Raw genomic sequence first — 21,747 nt, 5'->3', positions numbered from 1 at the left:
TCTACATCCTTGACAATAAAGCGTGGGTCAGCTGGGATCCTGACCCCGTGTCTGATTGACAAGGATGGTGAACCTCCACCAGGGAGGGACGCCATCTTGCACACCACCAAACTCCAACCAACTGCTCCTCCGTCACTTTCTAATAATCAAAACCAAAATAATGTTTCCTTACCTTGTCATGCAGTAAGGGGGGAAAAGAGAAAGTGTAGAAAAGCAATGAAATATTTCAAAATGAACAAAAACTCATTCAGCACCTTCACTCACTCACACACCCAAACTCCCAGCATGCAGTGTGTGCAGAGAGAGAGAGAGAGAGAGAGAGAGAGAGAGAGAGAGAGACAGATGATTAGAGACACACAGAGAGAGACACGTGGAGTGACAGAGACAGGAGGAAGTAGTACAGCACCAGAGAAGGCTGAAGTTGGCTGGGCCCTGAGGGAAAACCTCTGACATCACTTCCTCTTCCTCCTCCATCAGGACAGTCAGAGAGCCGGAGTGTGAGGAGTGAAGAGCCTCCAACTGCTGCCTCCTCAAGCACAGAGACGCTCCACCCTGAGAAAAAAAAATTATAAATATTTCCATGTGATCCTCTATTAATCTGCAGACTGAACGTGATTGGTTTAAAGTTGCAGAGCTTTTTTTTGTGAGGTCAAAAACTGAAGAGTGTAGCCCCGCCCCTACATCAGTGTTCTGTGCAGTATGTTTATGACTAAAATTAAATTAAATCACATTCAACTCACACACACTCTGTGGTTAAAGCTCAGAGCTCAAAACTACTAGGAGAGAGAGTCAGAGTGTGTGTGTGTGTGTGTGTGTGTCCTCACCTTCATGAATACAGGCTGTGTTTGTGCGTATACAGACTCTGTGCTGATTAACGTGGACAGTTCGAGCACTGACGCTACACTGGAACATCCAGAACAGTTCAGCAGAGTGTGACTCTCACCATACACACTCCACCATGCATGGAAACCTACACACACACACACACACACACACACTCTTGGTGGGCAACATTTTGTGTATTTTTTTTAGCGTTAATTAGAAATGTTCAGGGTGTTACATGATTGTTCTATACTGTGTGTGTGTGTATATAATTTGTAAAGAACTTAGAGCAGGTTATTTGTGACGTGGTGAAGCGACACTTCCATACAGCGGACTCTGGTGAACTCTGAGGTGTCTGTTGTTCCCTGAAATCTCACAGCTTTATTTCCTGGATCAGATCTGATCCTCAGGAACTGTAGATGAGTCTTGCTCTCATATTTGTCTTGGTTTTATTATGATATAAAACAAACTATAAATCATCAGACAGCAACGCAAAAGAAAGCGACAGTTTTCGTTTTCTCCGTATACACACACATACACGACATGGAACCATGATTTCAGTGATGGTGTCAAACGGACACATGACCTGAGATTTTCAGGTCTGACAACTCAAATGATTCATCAATCTGATGCAGTGGGTGTGGTCTGATATTTCCTCAGTTCCCTCCTTATAACGTTAGCTCCTCCCCCCACTTCCTCATCCGCTGTATCATGGAGTCACCCTGATAAACACCACAATGTGTCATTTAACTCATTTAATCCCTGCTCATGTTTTGACAGCAACGACATTTACAGCTTTATCTGATCAGCAGCACGAATCAGCTCTTCACATTATTAAAAACACGAAAAAACGTTTTAAACGAAAGGAACTCTCACTGTAGGAAATCATATGCTAGAAGCAACATGTTTTATTTACTCCCATTTCCCATCAGAACTCAATATGCAGGGAGGACAGGACGCGCCCACAGGGGAGGAGTGACACATTCGTGTGAACACAGGGTTACAGCGGGATAGGACTGAGAGATATGCCTCTGAACCTGAGACATCTGAGTGGTGATGTCACACTACTATAATGCTGTACTGTGTGATGTCAGCAGAGGTGTTGCTCTTACTGTGCAGGTTGTACTTCTTGGCGATGGGCAGTGACAGCAGTCGGATGTGACTCAGAGGTGATGACCAGTTGTACCGCTCTGCTACGCTGACCGAGCCAGATGACGGCAAACTCTGAGTGTATGCAAACGCCAAAACCACGAACAGCAGCACGCACATGAACACGGCGACCTGCAGAGACCCCGCCCACAACACCACAATGTGAACAACGCGGGGAGGTGAACTGTTCCACACAACACTCCTGGAGTGAAAAAACATTCACACTGAAGAGAGAGTTTAAACACCACAGTGATCCCCAAACAAACCGGGATAAAGATTACACGCATTTAACTATATCATACAGCACTGAGGGAGAGAGACAGACAGATTAATAAAGAGGAGAACAATGAGAGAGTCACAGCAACACCAGGGAGAGACAGACAGAACGGGGCACAGAGAGAGTGACACACAGACAGTCAGTTGGTGCGCTCAGTATAAAATGTGTGTGTGTTTGGCACACCTTTCTGTCAACTTCATGCGTGCGTGCACACGTGTGTGTGTGTATATATATATAAACACCTGTGTACAGACATGACTATCAGTTCACATGTCCTGTCCAGTGTCCTCCTGTGAGTGAGTGCGAGTTGTGATTTGGGCCAGGGCCGGTGAGCTCACTACCTTGATGGCAGCCCTCAGGACAGGGAACTGGGCCGGTTCTCTGCGAGGTTCGTTTGTCTCCAGGACCTGCTTGATGAACTTCTCGATCTCTCTCTCAGACATGCCGTACCGGTACCCGGACTGCCGCAGGATATCGATGCTCTCCGAGAGCTTGTCGTAGATGCAGGGTTCGCTCAGTGTAGTGCCCATGATGAAGGGAACAATGGAAACTGGATGAGACCCTGAATTTTCAGTGACGACACTCTGACGCTGAACTTCTCATAATCACATCCTGAGTTTAAAAAAAAAAAAAGTGAAGGTACAAGTTCCACAGGACCACCTTGTGTGAACATGAAGCCGATGTCACGCCACAAGTACACTACACAGTGAGGACACTCCTAAAGCAGTGCACTACACAGTGAGGACACTCCTAAAGCAGTGCACTACACAGTGAGGACACTCCTAAAGCAGTGCACTACACAGTGAGGACACTCCTAAAGCAGTGCACTACACAGTGAGGACACTCCTAAAGCAGTGCACTACACAGTGAGGACACTCCTAAAGCAGTGCACTACACAGTGAGGACACTCCTAAAGCAGTGCACTACACAGTGAGGACACTCCTAAAGCAGTGCACTACACAGTGAGGACACTCCTAAAGCAGTGCACTATCTCTCTCAGATGTACCTGTACAGGTGCCAATACTTTTGCGCGGACCCTCAAGTCACGTGACAGTGCTTGAGCTTTCATGGTGTAATTTCTGAAAAGCAGAAGGACAAACAAACAAACAAACACCAATCACAGGAAAACTCTGAGTGAAGAAAGAACCGAACCTTAAATCAGAACAACATCAAGTTAGCACTAGACGGCTAGGCTAGGCTAAGATTAGCTAACTTGCTAGTTTGACAGAGACTCTAGTGTGAGCTTTACCAGCGTTAGTAAACTCTTCAAAGCGGTTTATAGCGACATTGCGAGGAGTAAAGTGCGCACAGAGGCACGGTGCGGAGGTTGGTGTTGAGCTTCACGATTAAATTTCACCTCTCGGAATTTTCACACTTCCTCCTACGCGTTTACTGGCATTTGGTTTATTGCCCACCCGTATTCCAACAAACCCCGCCTCCTGTGTGGTGATTGGCTGGACGCGCAGGCGTGTGATGGACTCTGATTGGACAGTGAGATAATCTTGCGACAAAGAACGTTTATATCAATAGGGAGGGAAAGTAATCTCATCGCCCCCTACTGGATGCGTTCCAACCTCTACGGCAAAATGAATGGGAATATCTTTTCAAAACATTACATTTCGGGTTACACTTCAAAGTTAAGACAATGGCTTCCATATGTTGTGCATGTCGGGCAGCTCTATCGATCCTGGTGATCATACTTTATTTTTTCCACCGATTTGAATGTTTTTTAATAAGCTGATCAAAGACTACACGGACCCGACGTCGCGTATGTGACGTCACCGCAAGTCCAGCACCTTTCCAAGTCTGCAGCAGGTAGCGGCGGCGAGTAGCCTACATCAACATGCCCATTTGTATCGCGTGGTTGGCGGAGTATTTCTGTACCAATAAGAAATGCATCCCTCGTGGGGATAACCATTACAGATCAGGGCATGCAGTCAACTGCCCCTATTCACAGGGAGAGCTGTCAGCACTCGGAAGGGCGAGTATGAAGAACAAAACTTATGATGAGCCTCCTGCTGACGGAATCTGAGCGACTCTGATAGACAGTTTGGTTGTAGTCCGTTTCTGACTGGTTAGGCGCAATTTCGATCTTTTAAAAGACAGCGAAATTTCACCTGATACTTTCACAGTTAGTAGATAATCCCAACATATACAACATATCTTTTTTTGGGTGTACAAGTTCCACGTCATAACTTTGTGGGATTTTTTTTTTTTAAATCGGGTCTATGGGATTTTCAGTAGTCTGGCTCCCGGTTGAGGAACGCTGCCACTAGGGGCGCTGTGTTTCACTTTCCCTCCCGAGAGATAAACATTTCGTGTCCTTTTATTTATATATCAGTTTAATGTTTATTCTTCATTTTTTAAATTCTCATTTATTCTTCATGTCACGAAATGTAATATCATACTGCTGCAAAATTAATTCCAACTCTATCAGGTGAGAAAACATTGAGGAAAAAACATGCAATAAATAAATGAAAGTCACGTGGTACATTTCATTTAAAGCAGAAAGCATCAAACTGCACACTGTTTTAATCACAGAGTAAAAACACATCAGATACAATATTATATCATATTTATCCAGTGATTATTTTTTAAAGCTCAACATAATGTACAACTATGTATTTTATAAAAGTAAAAAAAAAATTTCAGGATTGGACAAAAATTGTGAGGAATGTGACATTGTACACTTTCATATTAATAAGATGAAATAATGTGTGTGTAAACCAGAATCCTTTATACAAGAATATAATGTAGCAGGTAAAGGTAAAACTCAGTCATCCAAAACAGGAGACGAAACACAGAGCAGATCATTAACCCTTTCATTAACATCATGAGTTTCTCTCTGTGTGTGCATGCACGTGCCTGAGAGAGTGTGGTGTGGAGTGTGTTATAGAACATACTGTAGAATGTGTATGGAATATAGTGTAAAATCTGTATTAGGGCAGTGGGTGTGTGCCGTCCTTGACCGCCATGCGATGGAGTAGTAAGGCATCTCCTTCCCTCCACTAGCCTGGGGTGGTGCCTTGAGCATGCATCAGCAACCCCTTGCTCCCTCTGGTCAAGGTTACAACCAAAGACTGGACTTCGCAGACTGTGCAGAGGAGACCACCACCTGGTGGTTCAACTGGCAGGAAGGCGGACCCAGCAAAGCATTTGTGAAGTGCAATCAGAGCACAGTGCAACACATAGAACACTGTTGGTCATCCACTGCATCCCAACCTAGCTTGTCTTGATTCTGTCTTGCCCCTAAACCCAGTTAAGTCGGGATGAGAGAGCGAGGCTGACGACTGCGCAACTCTCCCTCATTCTAATCCAAGTCATATGCAAGTCATGACTTCAAATTCAAGTCCTCTGGCGATGGGCAGGTGGCAAAGCAGCAGGTGCAGAAACAATGGAAGCTGTAGTCACAAACCTGCACACAGGCAGCCCAGGGCATAGGATCGCTCTCTGCTGGAGCAGGGCAGCAGCAGGGTTTGGCAGCCCCTGGATGTCTGGGCAGCCCTGTTTGGGATTGCTTGCCTCCATGGAGGAGGGGGCTAGAGAAGGTGCCTCAGGCATGGCCTACTTCGCCTCATCCTGACCGGCACACTGCGGCTAGTAAGGATCCCACTTGGCGGTCAAATTACAACAAACTAGAAAAGCACTTGGAGAGCGCAGACCTCCGCCAAGAATCCTTTAAAAAATTTCGGGATCCAGATGGTGATCCGGATCACCGCCAAAATTTAATGGATTGTTACTTGTGCCCAGTCACACCTCTGGAAAAAATTTCAGAGCAATCCATTTATAACTTTTTCTGTAATGTTGCTAACAGACAAACTAACAAACAAACAAACCAACGCTACCGAAAACATAACCTCATTGGCGGAGGTAATGATAAATTAAATTGGATGGTGGAGAAGTTTGTCTATTCTATTCTATGGTGCAGCAGTTCCATGATGGTATGATGGTCAGAGTGCTGGGTGGTGGAGGTGGGTCAGGGGCAATCCCAGTGGCAGGCAGCATGGAGCGGGGCTGTGTTCTTGCCCCCGTGGTCTTTGGCGTGTTTTTCTCAGCTGTGCTGGCAGGTGCCTTCCAGGATTGTCAGGATGGGATGCGCCTCAGGTGCGGGGCTGGCAGTGGTCTGTTTGGCCTTGGGTACCTGCGGGCTGTTGTCCAAGACTTTCTGTTTACTGGTGGCTGCGCCCTCTGCGCCTGTATGAAGCGGAGGATACAGTGCGAGGTGGACTGTTTTTCATGGGCCTGCGACGGCTTCGGTCTTGCCATCAGCACCCGAGACCGGGGTGGTGTGCCAGCCCGTGCCTGGAAGGCCCGACCAAGAACCACATATTACAGCAAATAGGCAGAACATGAATGCAGTTGACAAATTTGTTTACCTGGGTGGCACCCTTTCCCGAGCAGTGAATATAGAGGTTGAGGTGAACAACAGGACTGCAAAGGTCAGCACCACTTTTGGGAGACCTTGTGAGAATGTCTAGGAATGGAGAGGGCTCAGTCTTACCACCAAGCTGAAGGTCTACTGTGCTGTGATACTTCCCATCCTACGTTACGCCTGTGGGACATGGACTATCTGCAGTGGACATGCTAGGCAGCAAACCACCCACTTGACTTGCCTCTGCAGACTCTTTCATGTCAAGTGGTGGGACAGAATCCCAGACACAGAGATCCTAAAGTGGCCTGGACTTCCTAGTGTTAACACTCTCTTCTGCAGAAAGCCCAAGCCAGATGGACCAGCCATGTTGTCAGGATGCCAGACAGTTGACTGCCCAAACAGCTGTTATATGGAGAGCTGTGCCAAGGCAAGCGCTCATCTGGGGGGCAGAAGAAACGCTTCAAGAACAATCTCAAAATGTCCCTCAAAACCCTAGAAATCAATCTTAACTCCTGGGAGTCACTAGCTCGGGATTGTCCAGCATGGGAAGCAGGGCTCACCAGTGGGACACGTGCAGCAGAGATGGGGTGCACTGCCGAGGCCCAGGGGACGTGAGCTGCATGGAGGGCTCGGGCTGTCGCCACCCCACTACAGCACCAACCCACACGTGCTCGACATGTGGACGTACATTCAAAGCCCAGATTGGCCTCATTAGTCACCTCCGGACACACCAAATTGAAGGCATGGTCATCTTCGACCCCGAAGGACGAACATCATCACTTTTTTTCCATTTTGTTTTCCACGTGATTGGATTTATTTCAGTCGTCAAATTCATTAAAGAATAAAGAATTCAGACAATTAAATGTTTAATATCTGAATAAACTTTAGATATTTTATTGGATATTTTATTTACTTAGATGTGATTAAAAAAAATCATGTGCTTGAGTTAAAAACGCGGACGAATGTGGAGAATCTGCGAGTGTGAATTTTTTAGAATAGTTTCCGGGTTTGTTCGGAAAATGGGTGGGTAAAGGAGTCACTTCTCCTGGTGTACGCTAGAGGGCGCAGTTTGCTGCTGGAGAGGGCGAGCTGCTCTTCTTCTGTCCTTCTCTCCACCGAACCCGCATTGTTTAGGATCAGCTGAGTCCTGAAACCCCACCCAGGCAAGGGCACAGGGAGAGAGAGGGGTTTATTCGGAACACACCAGCACTGGATCGGAACCTGAGCGCTCCAACTCTCTGTCGCTCCCTCCTCTTGTGTGTGTTTTTAAACTTCCCTCCGTTAAAGCAGGAAGATTTCAGTTCCATCTTTCCTTCCTCTGGGCCGGAGTCAGCTGATCGGCACACACACACACACACACCCCACCTTCATCATCATCATCTCCATCCAGATCCAGGATGATCGCGTTATTTAATAAACTCCTGGACTGGTTTAAAGCTCTGTTCTGGAAGGAGGAGATGGAGCTGACACTGGTGGGCCTGCAGTACTCCGGGAAGACCACCTTCGTCAACGTGATAGCGGTAATAAAGTGTGTGTGTGTGTGTGTGTGAGACAGTCCGTCACTGTGTGTGTGTTTGTTTATCATTAGGATCAGCAGCAGCAGGTGTGTGTACATCTCTGAACCTGGTGTGAAGATGATGAGAATGAAGATGGAGAAGATGACAGTCAGTGCTCAGTGTAGTTATTACAGCCGGTGTGTGAGAGACGGTCCGTCGCTGTGCGCGCGTGTGTGAGACAGTCCGTCGCTGTGCGCGCGCGTGAGACAGTCCGTCACTGTGTGTGTGTCTGTGTGTGAGACAGTCCGTCGCTGTGCGCATGTGTGAGACAGTCCGTCGCTGTGTGTGTCTGTCTGTGTGTGAGACGGTCCGTCTCTGTGCGCGTGTGTGAGACGGTCCGTCGCTGTGCGCGTGTGAGAGACGGTCCGTCGCTGTGCGCGTGTGAGAGACGGTCCGTCGCTGTGCGCGCGTGTGAGACAAGGGTCCGTCGCTGTGCGCGCGTGTGAGACAAGGGTCCGTCGCTGTGCGCGCGTGTGAGACAAGGGTCCGTCGCTGTGCGCGCGTGTGAGACAAGGGTCCGTCGCTGTGCGCGCGTGTGAGACAAGGGTCCGTCGCTGTGCGCGCGTGTGAGACAAGGGTCCGTCGCTGTGCGCGCGTGTGAGACTAGGGTCCGTCGCTGTGCGCGCGTGTGAGACTAGGGTCCGTCGCTGTGCGCGTGTGAGACTAGGGTCCGTCGCTGTGCGCGCGTGTGAGACTAGGTTCCGTCGCTGTGCGCGCGTGTGAGACAAGGGTCCGTCGCTGTGCGCGCGCGTGAGACAGTCCGTCACTGTGTGTGCGTGTGTCTGTGTGTGAGACAGTCCGTCACTGTGCACGTGTGTGAGACAGTCCGTCGCTGTGCGCATGTGTGAGACAGTCCGTCGCTGTGTGTGTCTGTCTGTGTGTGAGACAGTCCGTCACTGTGCGCGTGTGTGAGACAGTCCGTCTCTGTGCGCGCGTGTGAGACTGTCCGTCTCTGTGCGCGCGTGTGAGACTGTCCGTCTCTGTGCGCGCGTGTGAGACAGTCCGTCGCTGTGCGCGCGTGAGACAGGTCGTCGCTGTGCGCGCGTGAGACAGTCCGTCGCTGTGCGCGCGTGAGACAGTCCGTCGCTGTGCGCGCGTGAGACAGTCCGTCTCTGTGCGCGCGTGAGACAGTCCGTCTCTGTGCGCGCGTGAGACAGTCCGTCTCTGTGCGCGTGTGTGAGACAGTCCGTCGCTGTGCGTGTGTGAGACAGTCCGTCGCTGTGAGCGTGTGAGACTGTCCGTCTCTGTGCACGCGTGTGAGACAGTCCGTCGCTGTGCGCGCGTGAGACAGTCCGTCTCTGTGCGCGTGTGTGAGACAGTCCGTCTCTGTGCGCGTGTGTGAGACAGTCCGTCTCTGTGCGCGTGTGTGATACAGTCCGTCGCTGTGCGCGTGTGAGACAGTCCCTCGCTGTGCGCGCATGTGAGACAGTCCCTCGCTGTGCGCGCGTGTGAGACAGTCCGTCTCTGTGTGCGCGTGTGAGACAGTCCGTCGCTGTGCGCGTGTGATACAGTCCGTCGCTGTGCGTGTGTGAGACAGTCCGTCGCTGTGTGTGTATGTCTGTGTGTGAGACAGTCCGTCGCTGTGCGCGCGCGTGAGACAGTCCGTCGCTGTGTGTGTGTCAGACAGTCTGTCGCTGTGCGCGTGTGTGAGACAGTCCGTCTTTGTGCGCGTGTGTGAGACAGTCCGTCACTGTGCGCGTGTGTGAGACAGTCCGTCTCTGTGCGCGTGTGTGATACAGTCCGTCGCTGTGCGCGTGTGAGACAGTCCCTCGCTGTGCGCGCATGTGAGACAGTCCCTCGCTGTGCGCGCGTGTGAGACAGTCCGTCGCTGTGCGCGTGTGAGACAGTCCGTCGCTGTGCGCGTGTGAGACAGTCCGTCGCTGTGCGTGTGTGAGACAGTCCGTCTCTGTGCGTGTGTGTGAGACAGTCCGTCGCTGTGTGTGTGTGTGTCTGTGTGTGAGACAGTCCGTCGCTGTGCGCGCGCGTGTGAGACAGTCCGTCGCTGTGTGTGTGTGTCTGTGTGTGAGACAGTCCGTCGCTGTGCGCATGTGTGAGACAGTCCGTCGCTGTGTGTGTGTGTGTCTGTGTGTGAGACAGTCCGTCTCTGTGTGCGTGTGTGAGACAGTCCATCTTTGTGCGCGTGTGTGAGACAGTCCGTCACTGTGTGCGTGTGTGAGACAGTCCGTCTCTGTGCGCGCGTGTGAGACAGTCTGTCTTTGTGCGCGCGCGTGAGACAGTCCGTCGCTGTGCGCGCGTGAGACAGTCCGTCGCTGTGCGCGCGTGAGACAGTCCGTCTCTGTGCGCGCGTGAGACAGTCCGTCTCTGTGCGCGCGTGAGACAGTCCGTCTCTGTGCGCGCGTTAGACAGTCCGTCTCTGTGCGCGCGTGAGACAGTCCGTCGCTGTGCGCGTGAGACAGTCCGTCGCTGTGCGCGTGAGACAGTCCGTCGCTGTGCGCGTGTGAGACAGTCCGTCGCTGTGCGCGTGTGAGAGACAGTCCGTCGCTGTGCGCGTGTGAGACAGTCCGTCGCTGTGCGCGTGTGTGAGACAGTCCGTCGCTGTGCGCGTGTGTGAGACAGTCCGTCGCTGTGCGCGTGTGTGAGACAGTCCGTCGCTGTGCGCGTGTGTGAGACAGTCCGTCGCTGTGCGCGTGTGTGAGACAGTCCGTCGCTGTGCGCGTGTGAGACAGTCCGTCGCTGTGCGCGTGTGAGACAGTCCGTCGCTGTGCGCGTGTGAGACAGTCCGTCGCTGTGCGCGTGTGAGACAGTCCGTCGCTGTGCGCGTGTGTGAGACAGTCCGTCGCTGTGCGCGTGTGTGAGACAGTCCGTCGGTGTGCGCGTGTGAGACAGTCCGTCTCTGTGCGCGTGTGTGAGACAGTCCGTCGCTGTGCGTGTTTGAGACAGTCCGTCGCTGTGCGTGTGTGAGACAGTCCGTCGCTGTGCGTGTGTGAGACAGTCCGTCGCTGTGCGCGTGTGTGAGACAGTCCGTCGCTGTGCGTGTGTGAGACAGTCCGTCGCTGTGCGCGTGTGTGAGACAGTCCGTCGCTGTGCGCGTGTGTGAGACTGTCCGTCGCTGTGCGCGTGTGTGAGACTGTCCGTCTCTGTGCGCGCGTGAGACTGTCCGTCTCTGTGCGCGCGTGAGACTGTCCGTCTCTGTGCGCGCGTGAGACTGTCCGTCTCTGTGCGCGCGTGAGACTGTCCGTCTCTGTGCGCGCGTGAGACTGTCCGTCTCTGTGCGCGCGTGAGACTGTCCGTCTCTGTGCGCGCGTGTGAGACAGTCCGTCTCTGTGCGCGCGTGTGAGACAGTCCGTCTCTGTGCGCGCGTGTGAGACAGTCCGTCTCTGTGCGCGCGTGTGAGACAGTCCGTCTCTGTGCGCGCGTGTGAGACAGTCCGTCGCTGTGCGCGCGTGAGACAGTCCGTCTCTGTGTGCGCGCGTGTGAGACCGTCCGTCTCTGTGCGCGCGTGAGACAGTCCGTCGCTGTGCGCGCGTGAGACAGGTCGTCGCTGTGCGCGCGTGAGACAGTCCGTCGCTGTGCGCGCGTGAGACAGTCCGTCGCTGTGCGCGCGTGAGACAGTCCGTCGCTGTGCGCGCGTGAGACAGTCCGTCGCTGTGCGCGCGTGAGACAGTCCGTCGCTGTGCGCGCGTGAGACAGTCCGTCGCTGTGCGCGCGTGAGACAGTCCGTCGCTGTGCGCGCGTGAGACAGTCCGTCGCTGTGCGCGCGTGAGACAGTCCGTCTCTGTGCGCGAGTGTGAGACAGTCCGTCGCTGTGCGTGCGTGAGACAGTCCGTCGCTGTGCGCGCGTGAGACTGTCCGTCTCTGTGCGCGCGTGTGAGACAGTCCGTCTCTGTGCGCGCGTGAGACAGTCCGTCTCTGTGCGCGTGTGTGAGACAGTCCGTCGCTGTGCGCGCGTGAGACAGTCCGTCTCTGTGCGCGTGTGTGAGACAGTCCGTCGCTGTGCGCGCGTGAGACAGTCCGTCGCTGTGCGCGCGTGAGACAGTCCGTCGCTGTGCGCGCGTGAGACTGTCCGTCTCTGTGCGCGCGTGAGACTGTCCGTCTCTGTGCGCGCGTGTGAGACAGTCCGTCTCTGTGCGCGCGTGAGACAGTCCGTCTCTGTGCGCGTGTGTGAGACAGTCCGTCGCTGTGCGCGCGTGAGACTGTCCGTCTCTGTGCGCGTGTGTGAGACAGTCCGTCGCTGTGCGCGCGTGAGACAGTCCGTCGCTGTGCGCGCGTGAGACTGTCCGTCTCTGTGCGCGCGTGTGAGACAGTCCGTCTCTGTGCGCGCGTGTGAGACAGTCCGTCGCTGTGCGCGCGTGAGACAGTCCGTCGCTGTGCGCGCGTGAGACAGTCCGTCGCTGTGCGCGTGAGACAGTCCGTCGCTGTGCGCGTGTGAGACAGTCCGTCGCTGTGCGCGTGTGAGACAGTCCGTCGCTGTGCGCGCGTGAGACAGTCCGTCGCTGTGCGCGCGTGAGACAGTCCGTCGCTGTGCGCGCGTGAGACAGTCCGTCGCTGTGCGCGCGTGAGACAGTCCGTCGCTGTGCGCGCGTGAGACAGTCCGTCGCTGTGCGCGCGTGAGACAGTCCGTCTCTGTGCGCGAGTGTGAGACAGTCCGTCGCTGTGCGTGCGTGAGACAGTCCGTCGCTGTGCGCGCGTGAGACTGTCCGTCTCTGTGCGCGCGTGTGAGACAGTCCGTCTCTGTGCGCGCGTGAGACAGTCCGTCTCTGTGCGCGTGTGTGAGACAGTCCGTCGCTGTGCGCGCGTGAGACAGTCCGTCTCTGTGCGCGTGTGTGAGACAGTCCGTCGCTGTGCGCGCGTGAGACAGTCCGTCGCTGTGCGCGCGTGAGACAGTCCGTCGCTGTGCGCGCGTGAGACTGTCCGTCTCTGTGCGCGCGTGAGACTGTCCGTCTCTGTGCGCGCGTGTGAGACAGTCCGTCTCTGTGCGCGCGTGAGACAGTCCGTCTCTGTGCGCGTGTGTGAGACAGTCCGTCGCTGTGCGCGCGTGAGACTGTCCGTCTCTGTGCGCGTGTGTGAGACAGTCCGTCGCTGTGCGCGCGTGAGACAGTCCGTCGCTGTGCGCGCGTGAGACTGTCCGTCTCTGTGCGCGCGTGTGAGACAGTCCGTCTCTGTGCGCGCGTGTGAGACAGTCCGTCGCTGTGCGCGCGTGAGACAGTCCGTCGCTGTGCGCGCGTGAGACAGTCCGTCGCTGTGCGCGTGAGACAGTCCGTCGCTGTGCGCGTGTGAGACAGTCCGTCGCTGTGCGCGTGTGAGACAGTCCGTCGCTGTGCGCGTGTGTGAGACTGTCCGTCTCTGTGCGCGCGTGAGACTGTCCGTCTCTGTGCGCGCGTGTGAGACAGTCCGTCGCTGTGCGCGCGTGAGACTGTCCGTCTCTGTGCGCGCGTGTGAGACAGTCCGTCTCTGTGCGCGCGTGTGAGACAGTCCGTCGCTGTGCGCGCGTGAGACAGTCCGTCGCTGTGCGCGCGTGAGACAGTCCGTCGCTGTGCGCGTGAGACAGTCCGTCGCTGTGCGCGTGAGACAGTCCGTCGCTGTGCGCGTGTGAGACAGTCCGTCGCTGTGCGCGTGTGAGACAGTCCGTCGCTGTGCGCGTGTGTGAGACTGTCCGTCTCTGTGCGCGCGTGAGACTGTCCGTCTCTGTGCACGCGTGTGAGACAGTCCGTCGCTGTGCGCGCGTGTGAGACAGTCCGTCGCTGTGCGTGTGTGAGACAGTCCGTCGCTGTGCGCGTGTGTGAGACTGTCCGTCTCTGTGCGCGCGTGAGACTGTCCGTCTCTGTGCGTGCGTGAGACAGTCCGTCGCTGTGCGCGCGTGAGACAGTCCGTCGCTGTGCGCGTGAGACAGTCCGTCGCTGTGCGCGCGTGAGACAGTCCGTCGCTGTGCGCGCGTGAGACAGTCCGTCGCTGTGCGCGCGTGAGACAGTCCGTCGCTGTGCGCGCGTGAGACAGTCCGTCGCTGTGCGCGCGTGAGACAGTCCGTCGCTGTGCGCGTGAGACAGTCCGTCGCTGTGCGCGTGAGACAGTCCGTCGCTGTGCGCGTGTGAGACAGTCCGTCTCTGTGCGCGTGTGAGACAGTCCGTCGCTGTGCGCGTGTGTGAGACAGTCCGTCGCTGTGCGCGTGTGAGACAGTCCGTCTCTGTGCGCGTGTGTGAGACAGTCCGTCGCTGTGCGCGCGTGAGACAGTCCGTCGCTGTGCGCGTGAGACAGTCCGTCGCTGTGCGCGTGTGAGACAGTCCGTCGCTGTGCGCGTGTGAGACAGTCCGTCGCTGTGCGCGTGTGAGACAGTCCGTCGCTGTGCGCGTGTGAGACAGTCCGTCTCTGTGCGCGTGTGTGAGACAGTCCGTCTCTGTGCGCGTGTGTGAGACAGTCCGTCGCTGTGCGTGTGTGAGACAGTCCGTCGCTGTGCGTGTGTGAGACAGTCCGTCGCTGTGCGCGCGTGTGAGACAGTCCGTCGCTGTGCGCGCGTGTGAGACTGTCCGTCTCTGTGCGCGCGTGTGAGACAGTCCGTCTCTGTGCGCGCGTGTGAGACAGTCCGTCGCTGTGCGCGCGTGAGACAGTCCGTCTCTGTGCGCGCGTGTGAGACTGTCCGTCTCTGTGCGCGCGTGTGAGACTGTCCGTCTCTGTGCGCGCGTGTGAGACAGTCCGTCGCTGTGCGCGCGTGAGACAGGTCGTCGCTGTGCGCGCGTGAGACAGTCCGTCGCTGTGCGCGCGTGAGACAGTCCGTCGCTGTGCGCGCGTGAGACAGTCCGTCGCTGTGCGCGCGTGAGACAGTCCGTCGCTGTGCGCGCGTGAGACAGTCCGTCTCTGTGCGCGTGTGTGAGACAGTCCGTCGCTGTGCGTGTGTGAGACAGTCCGTCGCTGTGCGTGTGTGAGACAGTCCGTCGCTGTGCACGTGTGTGAGACAGTCCGTCGCTGTGCGCGCGTGTGTGAGACTGTCCGTCTCTGTGCGCGCGTGAGACTGTCCGTCTCTGTGCGCGCGTGTGAGACAGTCCGTCTCTGTGCGCGCGTGTGAGACAGTCCGTCGCTGTGCGCGCGTGAGACAGTCCGTCGCTGTGCGCGCGTGAGACAGTCCGTCGCTGTGCGCGTGAGACAGTCCGTCGCTGTGCGCGTGTGTGAGACAGTCCGTCGCTGTGCGCGTGTGTGAGACAGTCCGTCGCTGTGCGCGTGTGAGACAGTCCGTCTCTGTGCGCGTGTGAGACAGTCCGTCGCTGTGCGTGTGTGAGACAGTCCGTCGCTGTGCGTGTGTGAGACAGTCCGTCGCTGTGCGTGTGTGAGACAGTCCGTCGCTGTGCGCGTGTGTGAGACTGTCCGTCTCTGTGCGCGCGTGAGACTGTCCGTCTCTGTGCGCGCGTGTGAGACAGTCCGTGTCTATGCGCGCGTGAGACAGTCCGTCGCTGTGCGCGCGTGAGACAGTCCGTCGCTGTGCGCGCGTGAGACAGTCCGTCGCTGTGCGCGTGAGACAGTCCGTCGCTGTGCGCGTGAGACAGTCCGTCGCTGTGCGCGTGTGAGACAGTCCGTCTCTGTGCGCGTGTGAGACAGTCCGTCGCTGTGCGCGTGTGTGAGACAGTCCGTCGCTGTGCGCGTGTGAGACAGTCCGTCTCTGTGCGCGTGTGTGAGACAGTCCGTCGCTGTGCGCGCGTGAGACAGTCCGTCGCTGTGCGCGTGAGACAGTCCGTCGCTGTGCGCGTGTGAGACAGTCCGTCGCTGTGCGCGTGTGAGACAGTCCGTCGCTGTGCGCGTGTGAGACAGTCCGTCTCTGTGCGCGTGTGTGAGACAGTCCGTCTCTGTGCGCGTGTGTGAGACAGTCCGTCGCTGTGCGTGTGTGAGACAGTCCGTCGCTGTGCGTGTGTGAGACAGTCCGTCGCTGTGCGCGCGTGTGAGACAGTCCGTCGCTGTGCGCGCGTGTGAGACTGTCCGTCTCTGTGCGCGCGTGTGAGACAGTCCGTCTCTGTGCGCGCGTGTGAGACAGTCCGTCGCTGTGCGCGCGTGAGACAGTCCGTCGCTGTGCGCGCGTGAGACAGTCCGTCGCTGTGCGCGCGTGAGACAGTCTGTCGCTGTGCGCGCGTGAGACAGTCCGTCGCTGTGCGCGCGTGAGACAGTCCGTCGCTGTGCGCGTGTGTGAGACTGTCCGTCTCTGTGCGCGTGTGAGACAGTCCGTCGCTGTTCGCGTGTGAGACAGTCCGTCGCTGTGCGCGTGTTTGTGTGTGTGAGAGACAGTCGATCACTGTGCGTGTGTGTGTATATATATATATATATATGTGTGTGTGTGACACAGTCGGTCACTGTGTGTGTGTGTGTGTGTGTGTGTGTGTGTGAGACAGTCTGTCACTGTGTGTGTGTGTGTTCCTGAGATTGTTGATGAGGAAGTGTTCTGATGTGCCGTTCACACTGTAATCACAGCGCAGCTCCCTGAATACCTGATAAAGGATCGAGACCTTTGGGGAACCTTGTGCTGTTCCTGTGAGCTGAGTGCTGTCATGGCCGTACCGTTGGACCTTGATAAACAAACCCACATCACGGTGTGGTGTCACTCCACACCAGCAACATACCCAACTGGGGGTGTGGCCTAAAGTTAGAAGGTGGAGCTTGTTCATTTGGAGGAGAATAATTTGGACAGATTTTTACAAAGCAAGAGCAACAGAGTCATTGATAGAAACATCATCCTGTTTGGATTTGAAGGTGTGGCTTATTTAAGCTGAACATGGACACGCCCCTTGACAGCACTGTCCCTGAGGCTGAAGACGTCACTGCTTAGTGTTAGCATCACACATCCTCTCCCTCCCTCTCTCTCTCTCTCTCTCTCTCTCTCTCTCTCTCTCTCTCTCAGAGGAAGACCATTTGTGAATAAATTTATGCCTTACAAATTGGTAACCCTCGACTCGGAGCCCTAAAACTGATTTACACCATCTCTCACACGCACACAGAGCTTGGACTAAATTTACTTCCTACTGGGCTCCAAATCTCTCTGTCTGTTTCTAAAGTTTTAAACTATGTTGTGTGATGAGAGTTAACTGTTCCCTTGTTGTGTGTGTGTGTGTGTGTGTGTGTGTGTGTGTGTGTGTGTGCGCACGCAGTCAGGACAGTTCAGCGAGGACATGATCCCCACTGTCGGTTTCAACATGCGTAAGATATCTAAAGGAAACGTTACCATTAAGGTGAGACTGAGGTGTTTTTTTTTTCCACTCAAATCTCTTTTTATTATAAACTTGTTATAAACGTTTGAAACTTGTGAGATTAAAAGGAACAGTGCTGATGTACAGAGGAGACAGACGTCAGAGAAACTCTCTCTGTAGCCATTCTACAAGGATTTTATCTTTTATCTGTAGCTTTCACACACAGTATATAGTAGTTCTGGTGATGTCCCACTTTCCTGAAGGGTTTGGATCTCCATCCACCATCAGACACTCAACTCCATATCCTTCCCTCAGATAGAATAGTTCTTCTGTGACAGGAGAGTCTGCACTCACACCTGTTATACCACTGCTGTACTGGTGTGTGTGTGTGTGTGTGTGTGTAGCTGTGGGATATTGGTGGGCAGCCGCGGTTCCGCAGTATGTGGGAGAGATACTGCAGGGGGGTCAGTGCCATTGTGTGAGTACACACACGCACACACACCTACCTTACAGCACATTTAGTCTTTTTGCAGACTAACGCCTATCTGTGTGTGTGTGTGCGCGTGCATGTGTGTGTCAGGTACATGGTGGATGCTGCAGATCCAGAGAAAATCGAAGCATCTAAAAACGAGCTGCACAACCTGTTAGATAAACCCCAGCTGCAGGGTATTCCTGTGAGTCTCGAACACTCATCACTCTCATCCACCGTCTGTGAACACCTCTGTAGTCCTAATAACCACTAACAGCTGATTCACAACACACACACCGCAAACCCTTTACATGCTCCGCCCACGCCACCACACTCACATACTTTATTATTCATCAGAGCAGGTTCTGGGGTCCCATACCTCAGCTGTGGTGAGATGGTTCGACTGATATCATCTGGATGTTAGAACTCTGTCACACATTACTACAGTACAACTACACACTCTAACACACAGCTTCAGGGAACACGCAGGCGAGCTGGCAGGCAGACAGGCAGGCGAGACAAGCAGAGGGGCGAGACAGGTGAGCCGGTAGGGCAGAAGGGCGAGACAGACAAGCCGGTAGGGCAGAGGGGTGAGACAGACGAGCCGGTAGGGCAGACGGGCAAGCCGGTAGGGCAGATGGGCAAGCCGGTAGGGCAGACGGGCGAGCCGGTAGGGCAGATGGGCGAGACAGGTGAGCTGGCAGACAGGCGAGCCGGTAGGCGAGACAGGTAAACAGGCGAGACGGGCAAGCTGGGAGGCGAGACAGGCAAGCCGGGAGGCGAGACAGGCAAACAGGCAAGCCAGGAGGCGAGACAGGCCAGACAGGCGAGCCGGTAGGCCAGACAGGCGAGCCGGTAGGCCAGACGGGCGAGACAGGTGAGCTGGCAGACAGGTGAGCTGGTAGGTGAGACAGGTAAACAGGCGAGACGGGCAAGCCGGGAGGCGAGGCAGGCAAACAGGAGAGACAGGCAAGCCGGGAGGCGAGACAGGCAAACAGGCAAGCCAGACAGGCGAGCCGGTAGGCCAGACAGGCGAGTCGGTAGGCCAGACAGGCAGACAGGCGAGTCGGTAGGCCAGACAGGGAGACAGGCGAGACAGGCAAGCCGGTAGGGCAGACGGGCGAGACAGGCAAGCCGGTAGGGCAGACGGGCGAGACAGGCGAGCCGGTAGGGCAGACGGGCGAGACAGGCGAACCGGTAAGGCAGACAGGCGAGCCGGTAAGGCGGACGGGCGAGACAGGCGAGCCGGTAAGGCGGACGGGCGAGACAGGCGAGCCGGTAAGGCGGACGGGCGAGACAGGCGAGCCGGTAGGGCGGACGGGCGAGACAGGCGAGCCGGTAGGCGAGACAGGTAAACAGGCGAGACGGGCAAGCCGGGAGGTGAGACAGGCAAACAGGCAAGCCGGGAGGCGAGACAGGCCAGACAGGCGAGCTGGTAGGCCAGACAGGCGAGCCGGTAGGCCAGGCAGGCAGACAGGCGAGCCGGTAGGCCAGGCAGGCAGACAGGCGAGCCGGTAGGCCAGACAGGCAGACAGGCGAGCCGGTAGGCCAGACAGGGAGACAGGCGAGCCAGTAGGCGAGACAGGCGAGAAGGTAGGCAAGACAGGTAAACTGGCAAATGGGCGAGCCGGGAGGCAGGCGAGACAGCAGGCAGACAGACTTAACTCAATAAACAGTCAACAAATTATCTAAACTCTTTAGAGTTGTGTGTGTCTTTATAGGCATGGTGAGTCAGTGTGTGTGTGTTGCAGGTTCTGGTGTTGGGGAATAAGAGGGATCTTCATGGGGCGTTGGATGAGAAGGAGCTGATCGAGAGGATGTGAGTGTGATTCATTCACTGATTTTTAATGAGTTAAATCTTAACAAGGTATCTTAATGAATGGAGACTCCGCTTCTTCGTTAGGAACCTGTCTGCCATCCAGGACCGGGAGATCTGCTGCTACTCCATCTCATGTAAGGAGAAGGACAACATCGGTAGGAGACACACACACACACACACACACACACACACACACACACACACACACACAAAATATTTAATCTACTTGTATTTAATGTGTGTGTGTGTGTGTGTGTGCGCGCGTGCTAGATATCACACTACAGTGGCTGATCCAGCACTCCAGAACCAGGCGGAGCTGATGGGTGGAGCTTCTGATTGGAGAAACAATATCATGTGACCACCTGTATGCCAAGTCCTGCCCCTTCGGGTTTATGCCCCTCCCCTGTTCTAACTCTCTCTAAACCACCTTTACTTCCTCAACAAATTGTGATAAATATAATTTGCACTGTTTACAGTTTCGTTTTTGTTTTTAAACTTTTATGCATTTTTTATAATAATGAAATAGAGGCCAGATGGATTTCAGTCACATGATGAATACATTTTTTTTTTTTTTTGCGCAGCTTTTTCATCCATCACTAGTTGATTAAGTGATAAATCACACTATCATCATCAAGGACCAGATTCATCGTCACGTCTGTGTGTGAATGTGGAAGTTTTGGGATAATTTCATAAATTGTGATAAAATGATCAGGTGATTTACACAAATCGTGAAATCACGTCAACACACACCTCCGTAACTCAGACTGAGATGATCATGATGTTTCACACTAATGTGTGTTTTTTGTTTCATGTTTGCCTTTGTACGTGTGTGTGTGTGTGTTTAAAGGAAAGGTCTTAATAAAATATCCACAGTGTCCCTCCCCTCACAGTGTCCCTCCCCTCACAGTGTCGCCGAGGCTAACGTAACTAACAGTGAATGATGTTAAAAAGCCGCCGGTTTCGTGGGTCAGCTCATGAAATTTAATTATCAATTTAAGGTGGAATTGTATTATTTAGGATGTAAGGCCCCAGTCCACCTTAAATCTGTTGGCTATCTGACCCATGAGTCCAGATTTGTAGTAATTTGTTTACAGGAATTCCTCTTTCAGTTCTTAAGGTGCCACTGAGTTACACTGATGGTCCATCAGGTTTAAACTCCAGTCCACCTTAAATCTGTCATGTGTTTGTTTATGCTCAATGTCAGACAAAATAAAGTGAACTTTTGTCCTGTTTTTTTTTTCTTTTTTTTCTGTTCTGATCATGAGCAGCGTTAAATCTCCAGGTCCATGTGTATGTGTACAGTTTGGTCTTTTTTTTTTTTTTAGACACGTGGTTGATTTTAAAATCTGTCCTGATTTTTAACTTGATGTTGTAAATAACAACAAAACACAAAGCCCTTCTTCTGACTGAACTTTGAGAGGAAAAAAATAATCTGTTGTGATTTCTGTGATTAAAATTAACAAATATAAAACACTCCCTGGTTTAGAGAAGTGTGTGTGTTGTGTCTCTTCTTGACTCTACACATTTCTGATTTAAACGTTTTATTCACAAATTTTACTGATTTCTTTCTTTTAGATGAATTTGTATCCATTCTGTCTTTTAAGCATTTTCTGGGGTAGTAAGGCGGAGCTTAAGTTAAGCATATACAAATCATTAACCAGTCATAAACCTGACCAGATGACATCACAATTATTCAGCGATAAATCACAAGCAAACGTGAGAGTGTTCAGAAGTCGTTTCTCTCTGGTGAACTGTGAAAACAAACTCTTGGAATATTTACACCCCCAGCGTGTGTCCCAGTCAGAGAGAGTCCCAGCACGGGGGGGGGATGGTTTAGGAGGCTGGAAAAATACATTTGTTGATAATGTTAGAGATACGACATCATGACAGAAGGGATGTTTTCAAATTTGCATATTCATTTATAGATGAAAAAACCTGAATGTGAAATACACAAGCCTTTACTTCATGAAGAATGAAGTCACTGTCTGAGACCACACACTCAACACACACTCCCTGGGCCTGCAGAGGACCCAGATGTTCACCAGGAGTGGCTCATCACATGCCAGGAGATTAATGAAATAAAAAAGGGCAGCGACTCTCACAAATGTCTCCCTGCAACAATTCTCAGACAGAAGATGCTGGTTCTCCCTCCACAGACCCATTT

General features: G+C 53.7%; 2 protein-coding genes across 2 annotated transcripts in view; one reads left to right on the top strand and one right to left on the bottom strand.

Moving 5' to 3' along the window:
* c26h6orf89 (chromosome 26 C6orf89 homolog) overlaps nucleotides 1-3,656 on the bottom strand; it is a 32,926-nt gene extending 29,270 nt beyond the window's left edge. The window contains exons 1-6 of the mRNA XM_060910269.1: nucleotides 3,498-3,656; nucleotides 3,255-3,327; nucleotides 2,590-2,860; nucleotides 1,935-2,103; nucleotides 825-970; nucleotides 407-552 (exon numbers count right to left, since the gene is read on the bottom strand). Coding sequence (XP_060766252.1) covers nucleotides 407-552; nucleotides 825-970; nucleotides 1,935-2,103; nucleotides 2,590-2,778 — 650 coding nt within the window. The 5' untranslated portion in view covers nucleotides 2,779-2,860; nucleotides 3,255-3,327; nucleotides 3,498-3,656. The remainder of the gene's footprint in view (nucleotides 1-406; nucleotides 553-824; nucleotides 971-1,934; nucleotides 2,104-2,589; nucleotides 2,861-3,254; nucleotides 3,328-3,497) is intronic.
* Nucleotides 3,657-7,684: 4,028 nt separating this feature from the next.
* Nucleotides 7,685-21,073, top strand: arl8a (ADP-ribosylation factor-like 8A). Its single transcript, XM_060911043.1, has 7 exons — nucleotides 7,685-8,140; nucleotides 17,257-17,337; nucleotides 17,700-17,773; nucleotides 17,876-17,969; nucleotides 19,516-19,583; nucleotides 19,668-19,738; nucleotides 19,854-21,073. The coding sequence occupies exons 1-7, from the start codon at nucleotides 8,018-8,020 to the stop codon at nucleotides 19,901-19,903; spliced, it is 561 nt and encodes a 186-aa protein (XP_060767026.1). The 5' UTR covers nucleotides 7,685-8,017; the 3' UTR covers nucleotides 19,904-21,073.
* The last annotated feature ends 674 nt before the right edge of the window (nucleotides 21,074-21,747 follow it).

The sequence above is a fragment of the Neoarius graeffei genome, chromosome 26, assembly GCF_027579695.1.
Source record: "Neoarius graeffei isolate fNeoGra1 chromosome 26, fNeoGra1.pri, whole genome shotgun sequence".
NCBI classification, from domain to species: Eukaryota; Metazoa; Chordata; class Actinopteri; order Siluriformes; family Ariidae; genus Neoarius; species Neoarius graeffei.
This window is presented reverse-complemented; position numbering and strand designations above follow the sequence as displayed.

What these genes read in the sequence shown, in the direction of transcription:
- arl8a (XM_060911043.1), top strand. Translation starts at nt 8,018, where the DNA reads ATGATCGCGTTATTTAATAAACTCCTGGACTGGTTTAAAGCTCTGTTC. An exon ending in AAGGAGCTGATCGAGAGGAT is followed by an intron (nt 19,584 to 19,667) that starts GTGAGTGTGATT and finishes CTTCTTCGTTAG; the next exon opens with GAACCTGTCTGCCATCCAGG. An exon ending in TAAGGAGAAGGACAACATCG is followed by an intron (nt 19,739 to 19,853) that starts GTAGGAGACACA and finishes CGCGCGTGCTAG; the next exon opens with ATATCACACTACAGTGGCTG.